Here is a 14,596-nt window from a genome sequence, read left to right on the forward strand (position 1 = left end):
AACTGCAGGCCTTACTTGCTTCATTAAAGTTGTGTTCATAGATCCACCATTAGAAAGAGACTGAGAATGGTTCCAAGACGAAAAACTGCTGAGCAAGAAAAACATTAAGGCTTGTCTTTTATTATCTTGATGATCCCCAAGACTTTTGGGAAAATACTCTGTGGATTGTTCAAAAAGTAAAAATTTTGTCTCATCAGTGTATGTCCCAATGTGTGAGGTGTAAAAATAACACAGCATTTCAGAAAATGAACACCATTCCAACAGTACAATGTGGTGGTAGTCTGTTGGTCTGTTTTGATCTTTCAGGAACTGGAAGATTTGCTGTGATAAAAGGAATCATGAATTCAGCTGTGTACCAAAATATCCTTAAGCAGAATATCTGGCTATCAGTTAGTGACGTCATGCTGAAGTGAAATTGAACAAAAGGACAATGATCCCAAGCACACCAGCAAGTCCACTTCTGAATAGCTGAAGCAAAACAAAACTAAGACTTTGGAGTGGCCTAGTCAAAGTCCTGACCTGAATCCAATTCTGAGATGCTGTTGCATACCTTTATCATGCATTTCAGGTTCTCGAAATCCCTCAAATGTGGTTCAATTATAACAATTCTGCAAAGATGAGTGTGCCAAAATTCCTCCACAGCACTGTAGCTGACTCATTGCAAGTTATCGAAAATGCTTGATTTCAGTTGTTGCTGTTAAGGGTGGCCCAACCAGTTATTATGTTTAGGGGCAAACACTTTTTCACACAGAGCTATGAAGTTTTGTATTTTGTTTTCCCCTTAATAAGAAAACCCTTTATTTGAAAACGGAATGATGTGTTTGTGTTATTGTTGACTAATATTTATATTAGTTTGATGATCTGAAACATTAAAGTATGACAAACATGCAAAAAATAATTCAGTAAGAGACAAACACTTTTTCACACCACTGTACATGATCAAGGTAAATAGAACTTTTCAACAAATTAAATTGCAAAAAGGATGATAAAGAACAATAGGTAACATTAGACAATTAACTCATAAGTAAACGTTAGTGAAAGCATTGAAATCAATCATAAGGTAATAAAAAAGAACTGAAGTTTATAAGTGATCAACTCCATTTAATAAAAATGTTGCATTGCTTTATTTTAATGCCTTAGGGGTTAATAAAAATAACCAGCTAAGATAAATGCATGTTTTTTAGTTGTCATTACACTGACTTAATTAGAATGAACTTTTCATTCATTAATTTTCTTGTCGGCTTAGTCCCTTTATTAATCTGGAGTTGCCACAGCGGAATGAACCGCCAACTTATCCAGCAGGTTTTTACGCAGCGGATGCCCTTCCAGCCGCAACCCATCTCTGGGAAACATACACACACATTCACACCCACACTCATACACTACGGACAATGTAGCCTACCCAATTCACCTGTACCGCATGTCTTTGGACTGTGGGAAAACCGGAGCACCTGGAGGAAACCCACGCGAACGCAATGAGAACATGCAAACTCCTCACAGAAACGCCATCTGAGCCAAGGTTCGACCCAGTGACCTTCTTGCTGTGAGGCGACAGCCATACCTACTGCGCCACTACGTCGCCTAGAATGAACTTATGTTAACAATTGGAACATTACTGTAGAGAGTTAATGAACAAAAGGCCCATCTATATTCACAGAATATTCAGTGCTGTAGGCCAGATTAACATGTGAAAATGTTTGGTTGAAAATAGTCTTCAAGAATTCGGTGCCGTGATGAACAACCGCTGCCTATACAACAATCTGAATTTACTTGAAAGGCATTCAAAACATTTAAATAATTCATAATTATCATATAATATCTGCATATGTCTAAATATTACTTTTCATATTGACTTTTTCTCATTTCTAATTTCATTTTTCACATTATTTTCTTAATAGCACCAAGTCAAGGAGTAGAACCTCCAGAGCACAGAATGATTTCAGGTTTTACTTTAATATTTCAATATAATGTCAAATGAATATTTTTTCTTATCATTGTTTCTTGCACATACTCTACACCACAGGTGTCAAGTCCAGTTCCTGGAGGGCCACAGCTCTTCACTAAATTCGCTTCAACACACTCACCTGTGGGTTTAAAACAAGCCTGAAGGACTCAATTAGTTTGATCAGATGTTTAATTAGAGTTAAAGCTAAACTGTGCAGAGCTGCGGCCCTCCAGGAACTGTATTTGACACTTGTGCTCTACACATTCTTTTAATGAGTAACATCAATATTTGGTTTCAATCAGGAAGTGAATTTGTGGATGCCCTCAGAGGTAAACTCATTCAGAGAGTTTCATCAGTGATGGCGATTGCTGACAGCCTGAGGAGCAAACACATGATTACAGATGAATTATACAGCGAACTTCATAATGCCGATACAAATCAGAGGAAAATGAGATGCCTGTTTATGGCTCTGGACTCTGGAGGAGCTTCTGTGAAAGCAGAGTTTTACCGTCTGCTAAAGAAGAACGAACCTCATCTAGTAGAGGAACTGGAGTCTGGACACAGCAAATCCTTCAGACGTCAGTAATGCTGAGAGTAAGGGTGCTTTCACACCTGTGAATCGATTCAGTTGTTCCGAAACAGAGATTACAATTGTTACATTGTTGCTCTTTACTCTTGGAGCGGTTCGCTTTCACACTGCAAAGTTTCTAATCGGACCAAAAGAGCTAAAACAAGTCACGTGCGAGTAAACTCTCCTTACATTGGTCAGAGTGTCAGGGTTTATTTTGCAGCGTCTCGCTAAACTGTCAGGACAGGTGGTGGTTTGGTGGTGATTGACAGGGTGCGCGCGTGTGACGTGTCTGAGGAGAGATGCGGTGGGGAGGGGTGAGAAGGGTGCGCGACGATGCCTATTTGAGGACCGGGAGGGAGATGCGAGATTACCGGGAGATCATCACTCGTTTGCGGGCATCCGGAAACTCACGAAACTTCCCGCCCTACTCATAATTCTCCCTTCATATAGCCGTATACCTATTACATATCCATAAAACACTGTGATATAACCGCGCTCGGATCGGATCGCTTTCTCACTGCAATCGAACTGCTCCAGGGTTCGTTTAAATCGAGCCGAGACCACCTCATTCAAGCGATCTCGGAGCAATTACTTTGGCGCGGAACAGAGCGCGATTGCCCTGTTCACATATGGCAAACGAACCGCGCTAACTGGGCAAACGAGATACGTTCCGAAACAAAAGTGTAGGTGTGAAAGCACCCTAAGTCTGAGGCATAAACTACAGCGTCAGGGTAAATATACAGGACTGTGTCTAACAAGGGATCCAGAAGCCTCTCGTTTAGTATATAAAGATGTAAGAGATGAGCAGCTTCACAAGTTCATATAAAAGCTGTTGTTCATGTTTATAATGTAAAATAGTTTCATATGCATGTTGTCATCATCTTCAAAATCCACGAAACAATAAAAAAACAAATCCTTAAATTGCTGTAATTGTCATGTTTTCTTGTTGATCTTCGCTGTGTTGATTGTGTCAAAATAATAAGCTAGTTTTACTCCCTACTTATGAGTATTGTATTTTTCAACAACTTAATCATGTATTATGCAAGGAATAATTAACAATGGGCTTATTAAAAATGCATGCGTGCACATTATTTTATAATTAACAGTCTGGGGTCATTTGTTCTGCTTCTACTAGTCTAGTACACCCAAAATGAATATTTACTCTCCCTCGAGAGGCTTTATAGCTTCATGGTTTTCCTCATAAAAGAAGACAGTTTGAAAAAAAATTTAGAAACGTGTAACAGTTGACTTACATAATGGGAAAAACAAATATCATGGTAGTCAAAAGCCCCTTTCACACATACAGACCTTTCTGCAAAATTACTGGCAAATTTCCGGAAAGGTCTGTATGTGTGAACGGGTCGTTTTTGAAAATGGTGGTAAATTCGTACCAGCAATTTTTCGCAAAGAGAACGTGTAACATTAAATTACCAGAATGCTGCTCTGTGTGAACTCAGTAGGAAAATTGCCGGAAAAAGCAAAACACCTCTGACGCAAGACGTCTACTCCAGCCAATCAGAACATTCAGACACATCTGCGCTGTTCGCCTTTGAATACTTTTCCAGACATATTTAGCTGCTAGATATTAGTTAGATAACGTTTTTGTTCATTATTAATGCCAACTGTGTAACATTTTTTTTTGATAAAATGGTTATGATAAGCTGTTGTTTGTTTACCTTTAAGCTCTGCTTCCTTCAGTTGCTCAACGCGTGTGCACATAAAGCAGCCGGTGAGCGCCAGCACACACATATTATGTACATCTCGACATGCAAAAGTGTCCTTCCATATGTTTACATCCGTTGTTACAATAGGCTACTTCTCCATCCACAGTTTGGTAATGTAGTCAAATGTTTACAAATGAAAGTGCGGCTGTTTAGAGCTTGTTTCTGGTTGAAGATGTCAGAATTTACCGGTATTTTGGAATAATTGTGTGAATGCTCTTATCCGGAAAAAATCCGTAATGTCTGTAATGCTTTTTTTAAATTTACCGGTAAAGTTGTTCCAGTAATTTTCCAGATATTTACTGGTATCACTGTGTGAAAGGGGCTAATGGTTACAGGTTTCCAACATTTTTCTAAATGTTTTTATTTGTGTGCATTTGAAAAATGAAGGGTGTGAAAAAGGTGAGAATTTTCATTTTTGCGTGAACTATCCCTTTAAAAACCTTAAAGTTGAGACCCAATTCAATTGTTATTTCAAGACATTTGCCAGGTTTTTGTATGTGTATTTTTTTATATAGCGCATTTATTGTGTATGTATATACACCCAAAGCGCCTCACAATCATTAGGGGGGTCTCTCCACACCACCAACAGTGTTGCAGCATCCAGCATGATGCGACGGCAGCCACAGGACAACGGTGCCAGTGCGTTCACCACACACCAGCTATTGGTGGAGCGGAGAGACTGATAGAGCCAATTCAGTGGATGGGGATGATTGAGAGGCCATATTGGGTAAGGGTCAATGGAGGGAATTTGGCCAGGACACCGGAATGTCATGCTCCTACTCTTTACAAGAAGTGCCATGGGATTTTTAAAGACCACAGAGAGTCAGGACCTTGGTTTAACATCTTATCCTAAAGATTTCCCCTTCATTATATTGGGCCATTTGTACTCACACAGATCACAAGTTGTGTGCCCCCTGCTGGCCTCACTAGCACCACTTACAACAGCAACCTAGTTTTCCCATCCAGATACTGACCAGGCTCAACCCTTCTTAGCTTCAGTGAGTAACTGGTCTTGGCCTACAGGGGGATTTGTCTTGTCCTTAAGCAGCTCCTGTACTTACAAATGTCATTTAAAAATCTTGTTGGTTAATTTTTTTGAGAGTCATAGGCTTTGAAATAACCGAATAATTCTGTGTATAGTTGCTTGGAGCCTGTTTGGAACTGCTGTAGCTGTGGGGTCCCTTTAAAAAAATAATGACACGCCTTAGATCTCCACAAACTAATCAGAATCAAACACTAAACAGTCCAAAGCTGTTAGTGTCGTATATGACAACAAGAGCTAATATAAAAGATGTTTTTATTTGATAATACTGTGGAAAAATAACCACATACAAATAAAAAAAAAGAATGTAAAAGTTGCTCTGAGGGAAAAAACACATCATGTAGGTATTATTCTTGCTTTTTACAGTTTCATCAGATGACTAAAACAAATGAAAGTTCATCATGAATGCAAAATGAAGCACAGTTGTGTTGTGGATTTCAGGAGTCACACTGAAACATGCTCACATTCACACACTAGAAACACAGTACTGCACATTCATTCGCTTGTCTTTCTGCCTCTGATATGTGAATTTGATCATCAGCGAGTTCATTGTCCTCTCTGTAAAGGTGCCGAATAAGTCTTGAAATTAAAGAACGTTGATTAAAAACCTATTTCATAACTGCACTCATTTAAACTGCAGAGCAGCTGTTTCACTGTAAAATGCAAATTTACTGCTCAATTAATAAAGGGAACACTTGGAGTAACATTATGTTGTTTAACCTTTTTGCAAATGTACTACCCCTATGTTCGGGATAAAATCCTCCACTGAGTTAATCTGCTGTAAAAATGCATCAGATAAATGTTTACAGTTAAAGTCAGAATTATTTGCCCTGTTGTTGTTTTTTTTCCCCCATTTTTTTTTTTTTAATGGAGAGAAGATTTCTAAACATAATAGTTTCAATAACTCATCTCTAATAACTGATTTATTTTATCTTTGCTATGATGACAGTAAATAATATTTGACTAGATATTTTTCAAGACACTTCTATACAGATTAAAGTGACATTTAAAAGCTTAACTAGGTTAGTTAGGTTAGGGTAATTTAATTAATTATTTACTTATTTTTTGTTGCATAAATCTGTTAACCAATCTCAGTCCTGATCAAAACTACTAAATTGTTTAGAAAATTTACAGGATTTTAACTCTTTAAATGCCAAATTCACAAATGATTTCACTGATTTGGTGAAAAACCCACACAAAATGAAGTATTTTCAATATGAAAAGTAATTGTGGACTTGATTTTTTCCCTCTTTTTTTTAACCCAATCAGTGACATCATTTATGAGTTTGGCAAATAAAGTCAACATCCTGTACGTTTTTAAACAATTATGTAGTTTAGATTATCGGTCAGTTCTTCGTACGTGGATTACTCAGTTAGCTGGATTTGGATTTTTTCATATAAACAGGATTAGATCGGGTCAGTTCAAGCAAAGGTAATACTGAAAGTATGTTCCCTATTCTTACCATTTCTTACTGTAGTAGTAGTATGCAATCTGCACTCCAAAATTAAAGGTACAAAAGACTGTTTCAAAAACAAAAGTGTTTCAAAAAGATCTAGACACAAACGTTATTTTAAGGTACCAGCTTTAGTACAATTTGTGTTTAATAATAGACATGCACAATATTTGACTGTTTTTTTTTTTGAAGGAATAATCATTTATGCAGTCATGCATATGTATTGACAGCTAATATGCTGGTGATTTGACACTTTTACAGATATCGAAATGCTTTTTTGATGCAAAATTTATTTAAACACACCCAGTTTTCCTTACGCCGATTAAGAAACTTGAATAGACCTAGGCTACTATAATAAAGCAAATCTGCTCTAAATGTAACACTAAATAAAGTGCTAAATACTTTTGAGTCTTGGCACATGAAAAGCCTGCAGCCCACAAGTTATTGTGTATCATATTTAAAAAATCATTTACAACGAATTTGATGTAATTTTGCTCATGCGAAAAATTGAATATTAATCAGATGATGTCATTACGCGGCTGTTCCGTCAGCCAATCGTTGCATTGCTGATCATGATTTCAAGGATCGATAGATTTGTCCTTCACAACACACACAGCAATCTCAGATCAATTCATTCAGACGTTCTAATCTGATTCGCAAACTTGTTTGAAGAACCAAATTAGCCAGAGACCAGTTATCAAGATTAACAGATCCAGGATCTGCCAAATCATCTTAGATCATTTAAGCGAGGTACGAACCCCAGGACCCCAAGGTTGAATAACAGATTCATGCAAAACAATTTGAAAAACATATTTATCTGATGCCCTTTTACAGCAGTTTAATTAAGGTAGTCAATTTGTTCAGAGTTTATTTTAAATGTTCAAAGCATTTTCCCAAAATATTTCAAGAGTTCACTTAGCTGATGATTTAATATAAGCTTGTTTGGCATGATGCCCTGGGAGAGAGGCCTGAGCTTAAGGGATCATCGAGTCCAGGGCTCCCTCCCGATCGTAGAGCGAGAGGGGAGCTTGAGCTTTGGTAGATCTCAAACTCCCCGGCTCCCTTCCTCCGAGGAGGAAGGGAGTAAAATAGTGCCTGGATTGCTTAATTATGTATATCTTTGGATGGTGGGAGGAAACCGGAGGACCCGGGGGAGAATGACTTCATCAGACGCTGGATTCGAACCAGCGAGTTCATGCTCGAACGTGTCAAAACATGTTACCATGCGTTTTACGAGCTGCACCACTCACACTGTTACAGAATCTGCAACATTTTATACCTTTACATCGCACCATTTCTTTTTTAATCCACTCAGTGCGATGTTCAGATTTAACTGTGTTAACCGCATCAGCTAAACTCTCCCACTCTATTTTTTTTCTTTTTTTTTGAATCCGGAGTACAAACTTGCAAATAACACTGTTTTTCTCTGATCTACCTCTGAAAGCAGCACCTCCAATTCACATTCTGTTCAAAGTTTCTCTTCTTGCTTGCTTTTGCCATTGCTTTTTCATTGGGTTTTGCCAAAGTAGAGTCATTAGCATATTCATACGGGGGAGGAGGCAGGGAGGGGTTTTGCGCTCATGCATGTTGTGCTCAGTTTCACGTTCATTCGGATGTACATAGAATATGCATGGGATTCGGTGTGCGCAGTGTTCATACATCTGAATTTTTTTTTGAGTACGCACATTTACAGCTTTGTGCGTACGCAATGTTTTAGTAGGATTTCCACGCAAGTCTTTGTACATGAGGCCCCAGAGCTGGCAGTGTTCTAGCTGTGGGGTAACAGTGCTAATCACTGGGCCACTCTGCCGGCCGATCTAAGGAAAAGAGGAGAAGGGGAGGGGGGGGTTCTATAGGAAGATAACTATGGACTGAAACTGGTTATTTATGGTCAAAGGGGAATCATATGATTGGGAGATTGTGATTAGTAAATGCGAGATCAGCCGTGATAAATCATAAGCACGTGATCCTCTTGACATTTGTTTATAAATAAACTTCACATGTCAAAACCCAAATTGGCACCAAAATTATTTTTGCTAGCTGAAACAGGAAAAGTTACGGGCAAATTAGGACACAAAATCATGATGAAAACATCTCTAATAGTACACAAGGGTTAAGTGCTCCCTGTATTAATTTTAAGCAGTATATACTGATCATTGCATATCTTTAATATTCTCAAAATTGAAGTCCGTAAAATTTCAAGAGATTAAATCTAAATTAAGAAAAATTTACAAAAACAAAAACAAATTGAGCTCAGACATTAAAAGCCCTTCTATATTTCCATAAGAAACGCACTGAACACCGGACTCGTAACGTAATTGCTTCAACTTTAATATTGTTTTTTCCCTTTTTTAAATGATCTGATTGACTCCGTTTCTTAATGTTGACAAATCAAAAAGAAACATTTTATTTTCTCCTTTACATTGCTTGTACCAAAAACCACTCGATCTCAATCCCCTCACCGCCGTCTTAGAAAAATATTATAAAAGCGCTTTCAAATGCAATTTAGTTCCGATACAAATATGGAAAAGCACTCTAACTCTACTTGGAAAGTGTGAAGGACAAATACATGGACACTTCGGAGAAAGAGATTCTCACATTCAACATTTCCTCCACGTCACATGAGCGCACACACACTCTTTCTCTCTCAGACACACACACACAGAAACACGAAGCGTCAAATACTCGTGAGGTTTTCTTGGAGGAGGCAGAGCGTGTGTTCAGAGAAGAGTCTGTAAGCTCACTTTGACACTCTCAGAGTAGCATCCGTTTGTTTCCTTTGTTTTTTAAATCGAAAAAAAATCTACAATGTTACAGAAACTGGCGAGTTAAAAGCACTGGTGGCGTTTACCCAGATACTCGCGTCTCCGTCCCATCAGAAGAGTTGAATCTGGCAGCGAGGAGCTCGGCAGTGTGAGCGCGCCGTTCAGTCACTCAGCGATTGTCAATACCTGTAGTTTCTTCAACTCACGTAATCTGCGACGTCACATTGTAGATCAGTGTGAGTTCACTTACAACTCCCACACTTTTGTTTTATTGAGTTCAGCGATGGGTAGATCCGGCGTAAACTCCAGAGCGCACGGCAATCAGGCTTTCACTGGGCTTTCACAGCCATATCTGCTGCCCTCCAGCCTTTAACTGGCCTTTCTTTCAAAGGAAGCAGCCAATATTATTTACTTGCATGGAGAAAACCGGTTAATGGCTCTTTTGCAGTGTCTCATTTTGGCACAGACATCAATAGATATTTAGAGCAGTGTTTCTCAACTCTGTTCCTAAAGGCACACCAACAGTACATATTTTGGATGTCTCCCTTATCTGACCCATTCATTTCAGCTTTTGGAGTCTCTTCTAATGTTTGGATGAGTTGGATCAGGTGTGTTTTAATAGGACGAGGTTGAAAATGTGTGCTGTTGTTGTGCCTTCAGGAACAGGGTTGGGAAACACTGATTTGGAGGACTGGATTTGCCACGGCAGAACTTTTTTCAGGTTGACATGTGTTCCTCCATTCAACACTGTGATCGTTTATGGTTTCCTCTTCCGCTGTGGTTCGTTAGTAATTTGGCACTTTAATTTTCTCTCAATCGTGTTTTTGTAAAGGTAGAAAACTTGTGTATGTGTGTGTGTTGCATATAGTGTAAAAAAATCAGTGTGTACCATATATTTGCGTTCAAGGAAGTGCTTTCTTTTAGCCTCACACATGAGTCTGCATTCGTTGCGTGTGTCTTTGAGAGTATTCCGTGGGCGGGGTTGAATATGGAAACTGGGCGGAGCTTGGGTATTTGCCTACATTAGCATCTTGACTCGTCCCCACCCCTTGTCCCGTTGGATACATTTCATAGGCTGGTCCCGCCTCCAAAGGCGGAGCAAAGCCTAACCGGTATTGAGGTGTGGTTGAGTAGGCGTAGCTGTCAAAAGCTAGTGGATTGGTGGACTCCAGCAGGCCACGCTCTGCAGGATAGTCTGTGGTTTTGGAGACGGGGTTGGCTGGAGGCTGGATTTGTGATGCCCTTGCGATTGTGTTGAAATGAGCATAGGTGTTGTGAGCCATTCGGGAAGTGGGACGGGCCTCATAACGTCCTGTAGGAGCGGGATGAATGTTGGCAGGGCCGCCGGTCGATGCTGAAACTGATGCAGGATTAGGTGCCCGGAATTCCTGGTAGAGCAGTGAGCGGGTGGAAGAGCGCACCTCATCATGAGTCGTGGCTCGGACATTGTAGTAGCCATTCGTGGGGTCCTGAAATGAAAAAGATAGTTTTTTTTTTTAACTGTGATACACTGGTCAATCACACACTGTTTGATTCATTGCGTTGAGCCAGCAAAATTTACACTGCAAAAACTGCCTTTATTAGATTTTTTTGTCTCATTTCTAGTACAAATATCTAAAAATTCTTAAATCAAAAAGCATTTTCTAGACAACAAAAAATTGTCTTGTCTTCATATGCCAAAATTAATTAGAGAGTTTTTCCTTCAAACAAGCAAAATAATCTGCCAGTTGGGTGAGCAAAATAATCTTGTTTTTCGTTTTGACAAAATATTATTTTGCTTACACCATTGGCAGATTATTTTGCTTGTTTGAAGGAAAAACTTTCTTAAATGTGGCATATTATTTCCAATAACAGGACAATATTTTTTGCTTGTCCAGAAAATTCTTCTTGATTAAACAGTTTTCAGATATTTGGGCTAGATTAAACAATTACGATGCCAACTGGCCACCTGTAAGTTTTAGGGCCCTATCATACACCCGGTGAAATAAGGCACAAGATGTGTTTGGCGCAATTTGTTGCTATTTTCAGACCAGCGCAACCCTAATTTTCACATTTGGCGGAACGTTGTTTAAATAGCAAATCCATTTGCGCCACTTTGAACTCATGGCCGTGCTGGTCTAAAATAGAGGTGTGTTAAGGCGCATCGTTGGCGTGTTGATTTTTTGAGGAGCTGAAAAAGACAGCACCATTGACCATCTAAAAGCTGGTCTTAAGTCCAGTGCAGAGCATGTTAGTTATGCGCCTGTGTGGGTTCAAAGGTTTACACATTGCTAAATACACACAGGATGTACAAAAATACACAAATATCTTTACATATGAAAAAATTTAAGTATTAAAATGTTGCAAAAATTATTATTTTCTACATAAATATAAAAACCACTGCCTTCATGCCTTTTTTCAGTTAATTCATGACAATTTGCATTTGTATAATATTTTTTATTATTAGCAGAACTATTTATACCACCTGTCGGGTTTTGGAGTATGCATCACCATATTGGGCATAAGAATCACACTTCGTTATTATTGTTCATTTATTTGTTTACTGAATATTAGAACTGAATTAAGAAAAAGTTTTGAAACAAATATTTGTGCTTAACAAACACAATTAAATATGTGGGCTAATGGATGTCTTCAGTGGAGTGAGAGTGTAACCTACGTCCTTATCCAAGAAAGTAAAGGAGTAAAGAGTTAAAGTAAAGAGAAAGAGAAAGTAAAGAAGCCGAATGGAGGAGGCTCATTCTTTATCCTCGTGCTGCAGATGGTCTGTTTAACTGTTTTCTCACTAGTGATTCATTCAGTTTTTCCACTTACAAAGTCCACCATGTAAATAGAAAATGCGCCATGGTGTGACGCAACTGACTCTTAAAAGGAATATGAGATGAGACTCTGATTGGTTGTTATGCTCAAAACACACCCATAACTCATTAAGAGAACAACCACAACCCTGTTAGACCTTGCGCCACGGCGCAAAGCATATTTTTCCATCATTAAAATAGCAAAGGTGGATTCATACACACCCTTAATACCTAAGGTTTCACACCCATACCTAACCTTAATTTTAGAAAACAAACACTAAGACTAAAAGTGCTGGTCAAAAACATTTCTGTTAACTCAAATAAAATAGAAAATGCACAATAAATTAAAAGCTTAAACTAAATGTAAATAACAACAGTCACAGAAAACTATAATAATTAACAAAAATAATTGTTTATTAAAGCAAAATCTATCTGCCATCATGCTAACCAGGCATGTTTAACTACATACATGATTTTTAATAGGAAGAAACTTTTATAAATTATTAATAATTTATAACTTTTACTAAGTTAAGCTGCAGTTGTTTGCATTTCAGTTCACCTCATCTACTAATCATATGCAGATTTTAACTTGTGACAATCCTTTCAAAATGATCTTGCAGTTGCTTTGCTCACTATTTAATAAAATCCAGAAGGTCTGGTGTTTCGTATCACAAATTCTATAATGGTGATAGTCGGGATTCATTTTTATTATTGGTACAGCTCGCTTGCAACAAGTAGGTGTTGCTCTGAGATGCTCCGAGATGCTCTTCTGCTCTGCCTTTGTTTGGAAGTATTTTCTTTCTTTTTTTTAAAAGAAAGCTTTTTTTCCCAATTGACAGCAGATATTGACAGCAAGCAAAGCTAGAGAGAAAAAGATCTGGAAATCAGGACACTAATTTGGGATGCCTGAAGCGCATTTGTTCTATATGTAAGCAGACTGACCACTAGGCTATTGGTAGAAACAAATGTAACTCATATATTGACTTGTTTGTTGAACTGTTACATAAAACTATTTGCTATCATGCTCACACACTGAAAAAAACCAGCACTTTTGATTATTTGATTTAACTATGCTGCATCTTTTAAGAAAGAAAAATAAATATGTTTTATCATTCATAACTTTAAATACGGTGGGGTATACAGTAACTGTACTTTTTTATTAAACACTGAAAGTTTTTAATTGGTTTCAAGTAAAGATGTTTCTGTTTTTTGCAGTCAATGTCAGCATAAAAGTGCTAAATGATAAATGAAGTTCTCATGGACAACAAATATTGCACCGACCTCTGTATATATGGTGGGCCATTTATATGGATACACCTTAATAAAATGGGAATGGTTGGTGATATTAACGTCCTGTTTGTGGCACATATATGTGATGGGGCTTGAAAATAACACATGAAAGTATAAAGGTACGTTTAAACCAAGCACACCGTTGTTTTTCATGTGAAATTCCCAATAAGTTTATTAAGGTGCATCCATATAAATGGCCCACCTTGTATTGAACTGACTCAGTAATTAGAGCACTGAAATCTAAGAAAACGACACCTGATGTTTCATGTAATGCCTACGTACACATGGTAAATGAGAAAAAAAATGCCAGTTTAAATTTATTAAAGCATATCAAACATATGTCATAATCTATGTACAGTTGAAGTCAGAATTTTTAGCCCCCCATGAATTACTAGACCCCCCTGTTTATTTTTTCCCCAATTTCTGTTTAAAGGAGAGTTTTTTTAATACATTTCTAAGCATAACAGTTTTAATAACTCATTTCTAACAACTGATTTATTTTATCTTTGTCATGATGACAGTAAATAATATTTTACTAGTTATTATTTAAGACACTCATATACAGCTTAAAGTGACATTTAAAGGCTTAACTAGGTTAATTAGGTTAACTAGGCAGGTTAGGGTAATTAGGCAAGTCATTGTATAGCGATGGTTCTGTAGACTATCCAAAAAAATATCTTAAAGGGGCTAATAATTTTGTCCTTAAAAATGGTGATTAAAAAATATTTATCTTCTTTAATTCTAGCCGAAATAAAACAAATAAGACTTTCTGCAGAGGAAAGAATATTATCAGACATACTGTGAAAATTTCCTTGCTCTGTTAAACATAATTCAGGAAATATTTAAAAAAGAAAAAAATTCAAAGGGGGTTAATAATTCTGACTTCAACTGTAGTTTGTTTATTTTTATATCAGTAAAATAGTTTTCAGGGAATATCTTGCTGTCTGTCTTGTTGAAAATATTTTCAAAATGTTGGCTTGTGTTTTCATAAGACTTAAAGTTTCATGACT

General features: G+C 37.6%; 3 protein-coding genes and 1 long non-coding RNA gene across 31 annotated transcripts in view; 1 reads left to right on the forward strand and 3 right to left on the reverse strand.

Moving 5' to 3' along the window:
* Nucleotides 1-3,437, forward strand: part of si:ch211-195h23.3 — a 35,609-nt gene extending 32,172 nt beyond the window's left edge. For all 8 annotated transcript variants that reach the window (XR_012384758.1, XM_073911141.1, XM_073911154.1 and 5 more), the window contains 2 exon segments: nucleotides 1,899-1,943; nucleotides 2,248-3,437. Coding sequence is in view for 7 of the 8 variants with exons in the window: in XM_073911141.1 (XP_073767242.1) it covers nucleotides 1,899-1,943; nucleotides 2,248-2,531 (329 nt within the window). In the remaining variant the exon portion in view is untranslated.
* Nucleotides 1-14,596, reverse strand: part of zeb1a (zinc finger E-box binding homeobox 1a) — a 368,188-nt gene that overhangs the window by 146,698 nt on the left and 206,894 nt on the right. The gene's annotated exons all lie outside the window — the stretch shown is intronic.
* Nucleotides 9,110-14,596, reverse strand: part of kirrel1b (kirre like nephrin family adhesion molecule 1b) — a 77,257-nt gene continuing 71,770 nt past the window's right edge. For 20 of the 21 annotated variants that reach the window (XM_068222736.2, XM_005171361.6, XM_009298765.5 and 17 more), the window contains one exon: nucleotides 9,110-10,970. In XM_068222736.2, the coding sequence (XP_068078837.1) occupies nucleotides 10,428-10,970 (543 nt within the window). In that variant the 3' untranslated portion in view covers nucleotides 9,110-10,427. The remainder of the gene's footprint in view (nucleotides 10,971-14,596) is intronic. The other variant, NM_001130651.1, reaches the window with a different exon arrangement.
* LOC141378707 (uncharacterized) lies at nucleotides 11,254-14,430 on the reverse strand. The gene is made up of 3 exons (XR_012393939.1): nucleotides 14,163-14,430; nucleotides 13,789-14,121; nucleotides 11,254-13,577 (listed from the first exon to the last, which is right to left on the reverse strand). It is a non-coding gene; the product is annotated as an uncharacterized lncRNA (long non-coding RNA).

The sequence above is a fragment of the Danio rerio genome, chromosome 2, assembly GCF_049306965.1.
Source record: "Danio rerio strain Tuebingen ecotype United States chromosome 2, GRCz12tu, whole genome shotgun sequence".
Classification (NCBI taxonomy): domain Eukaryota; kingdom Metazoa; phylum Chordata; class Actinopteri; order Cypriniformes; family Danionidae; genus Danio; species Danio rerio.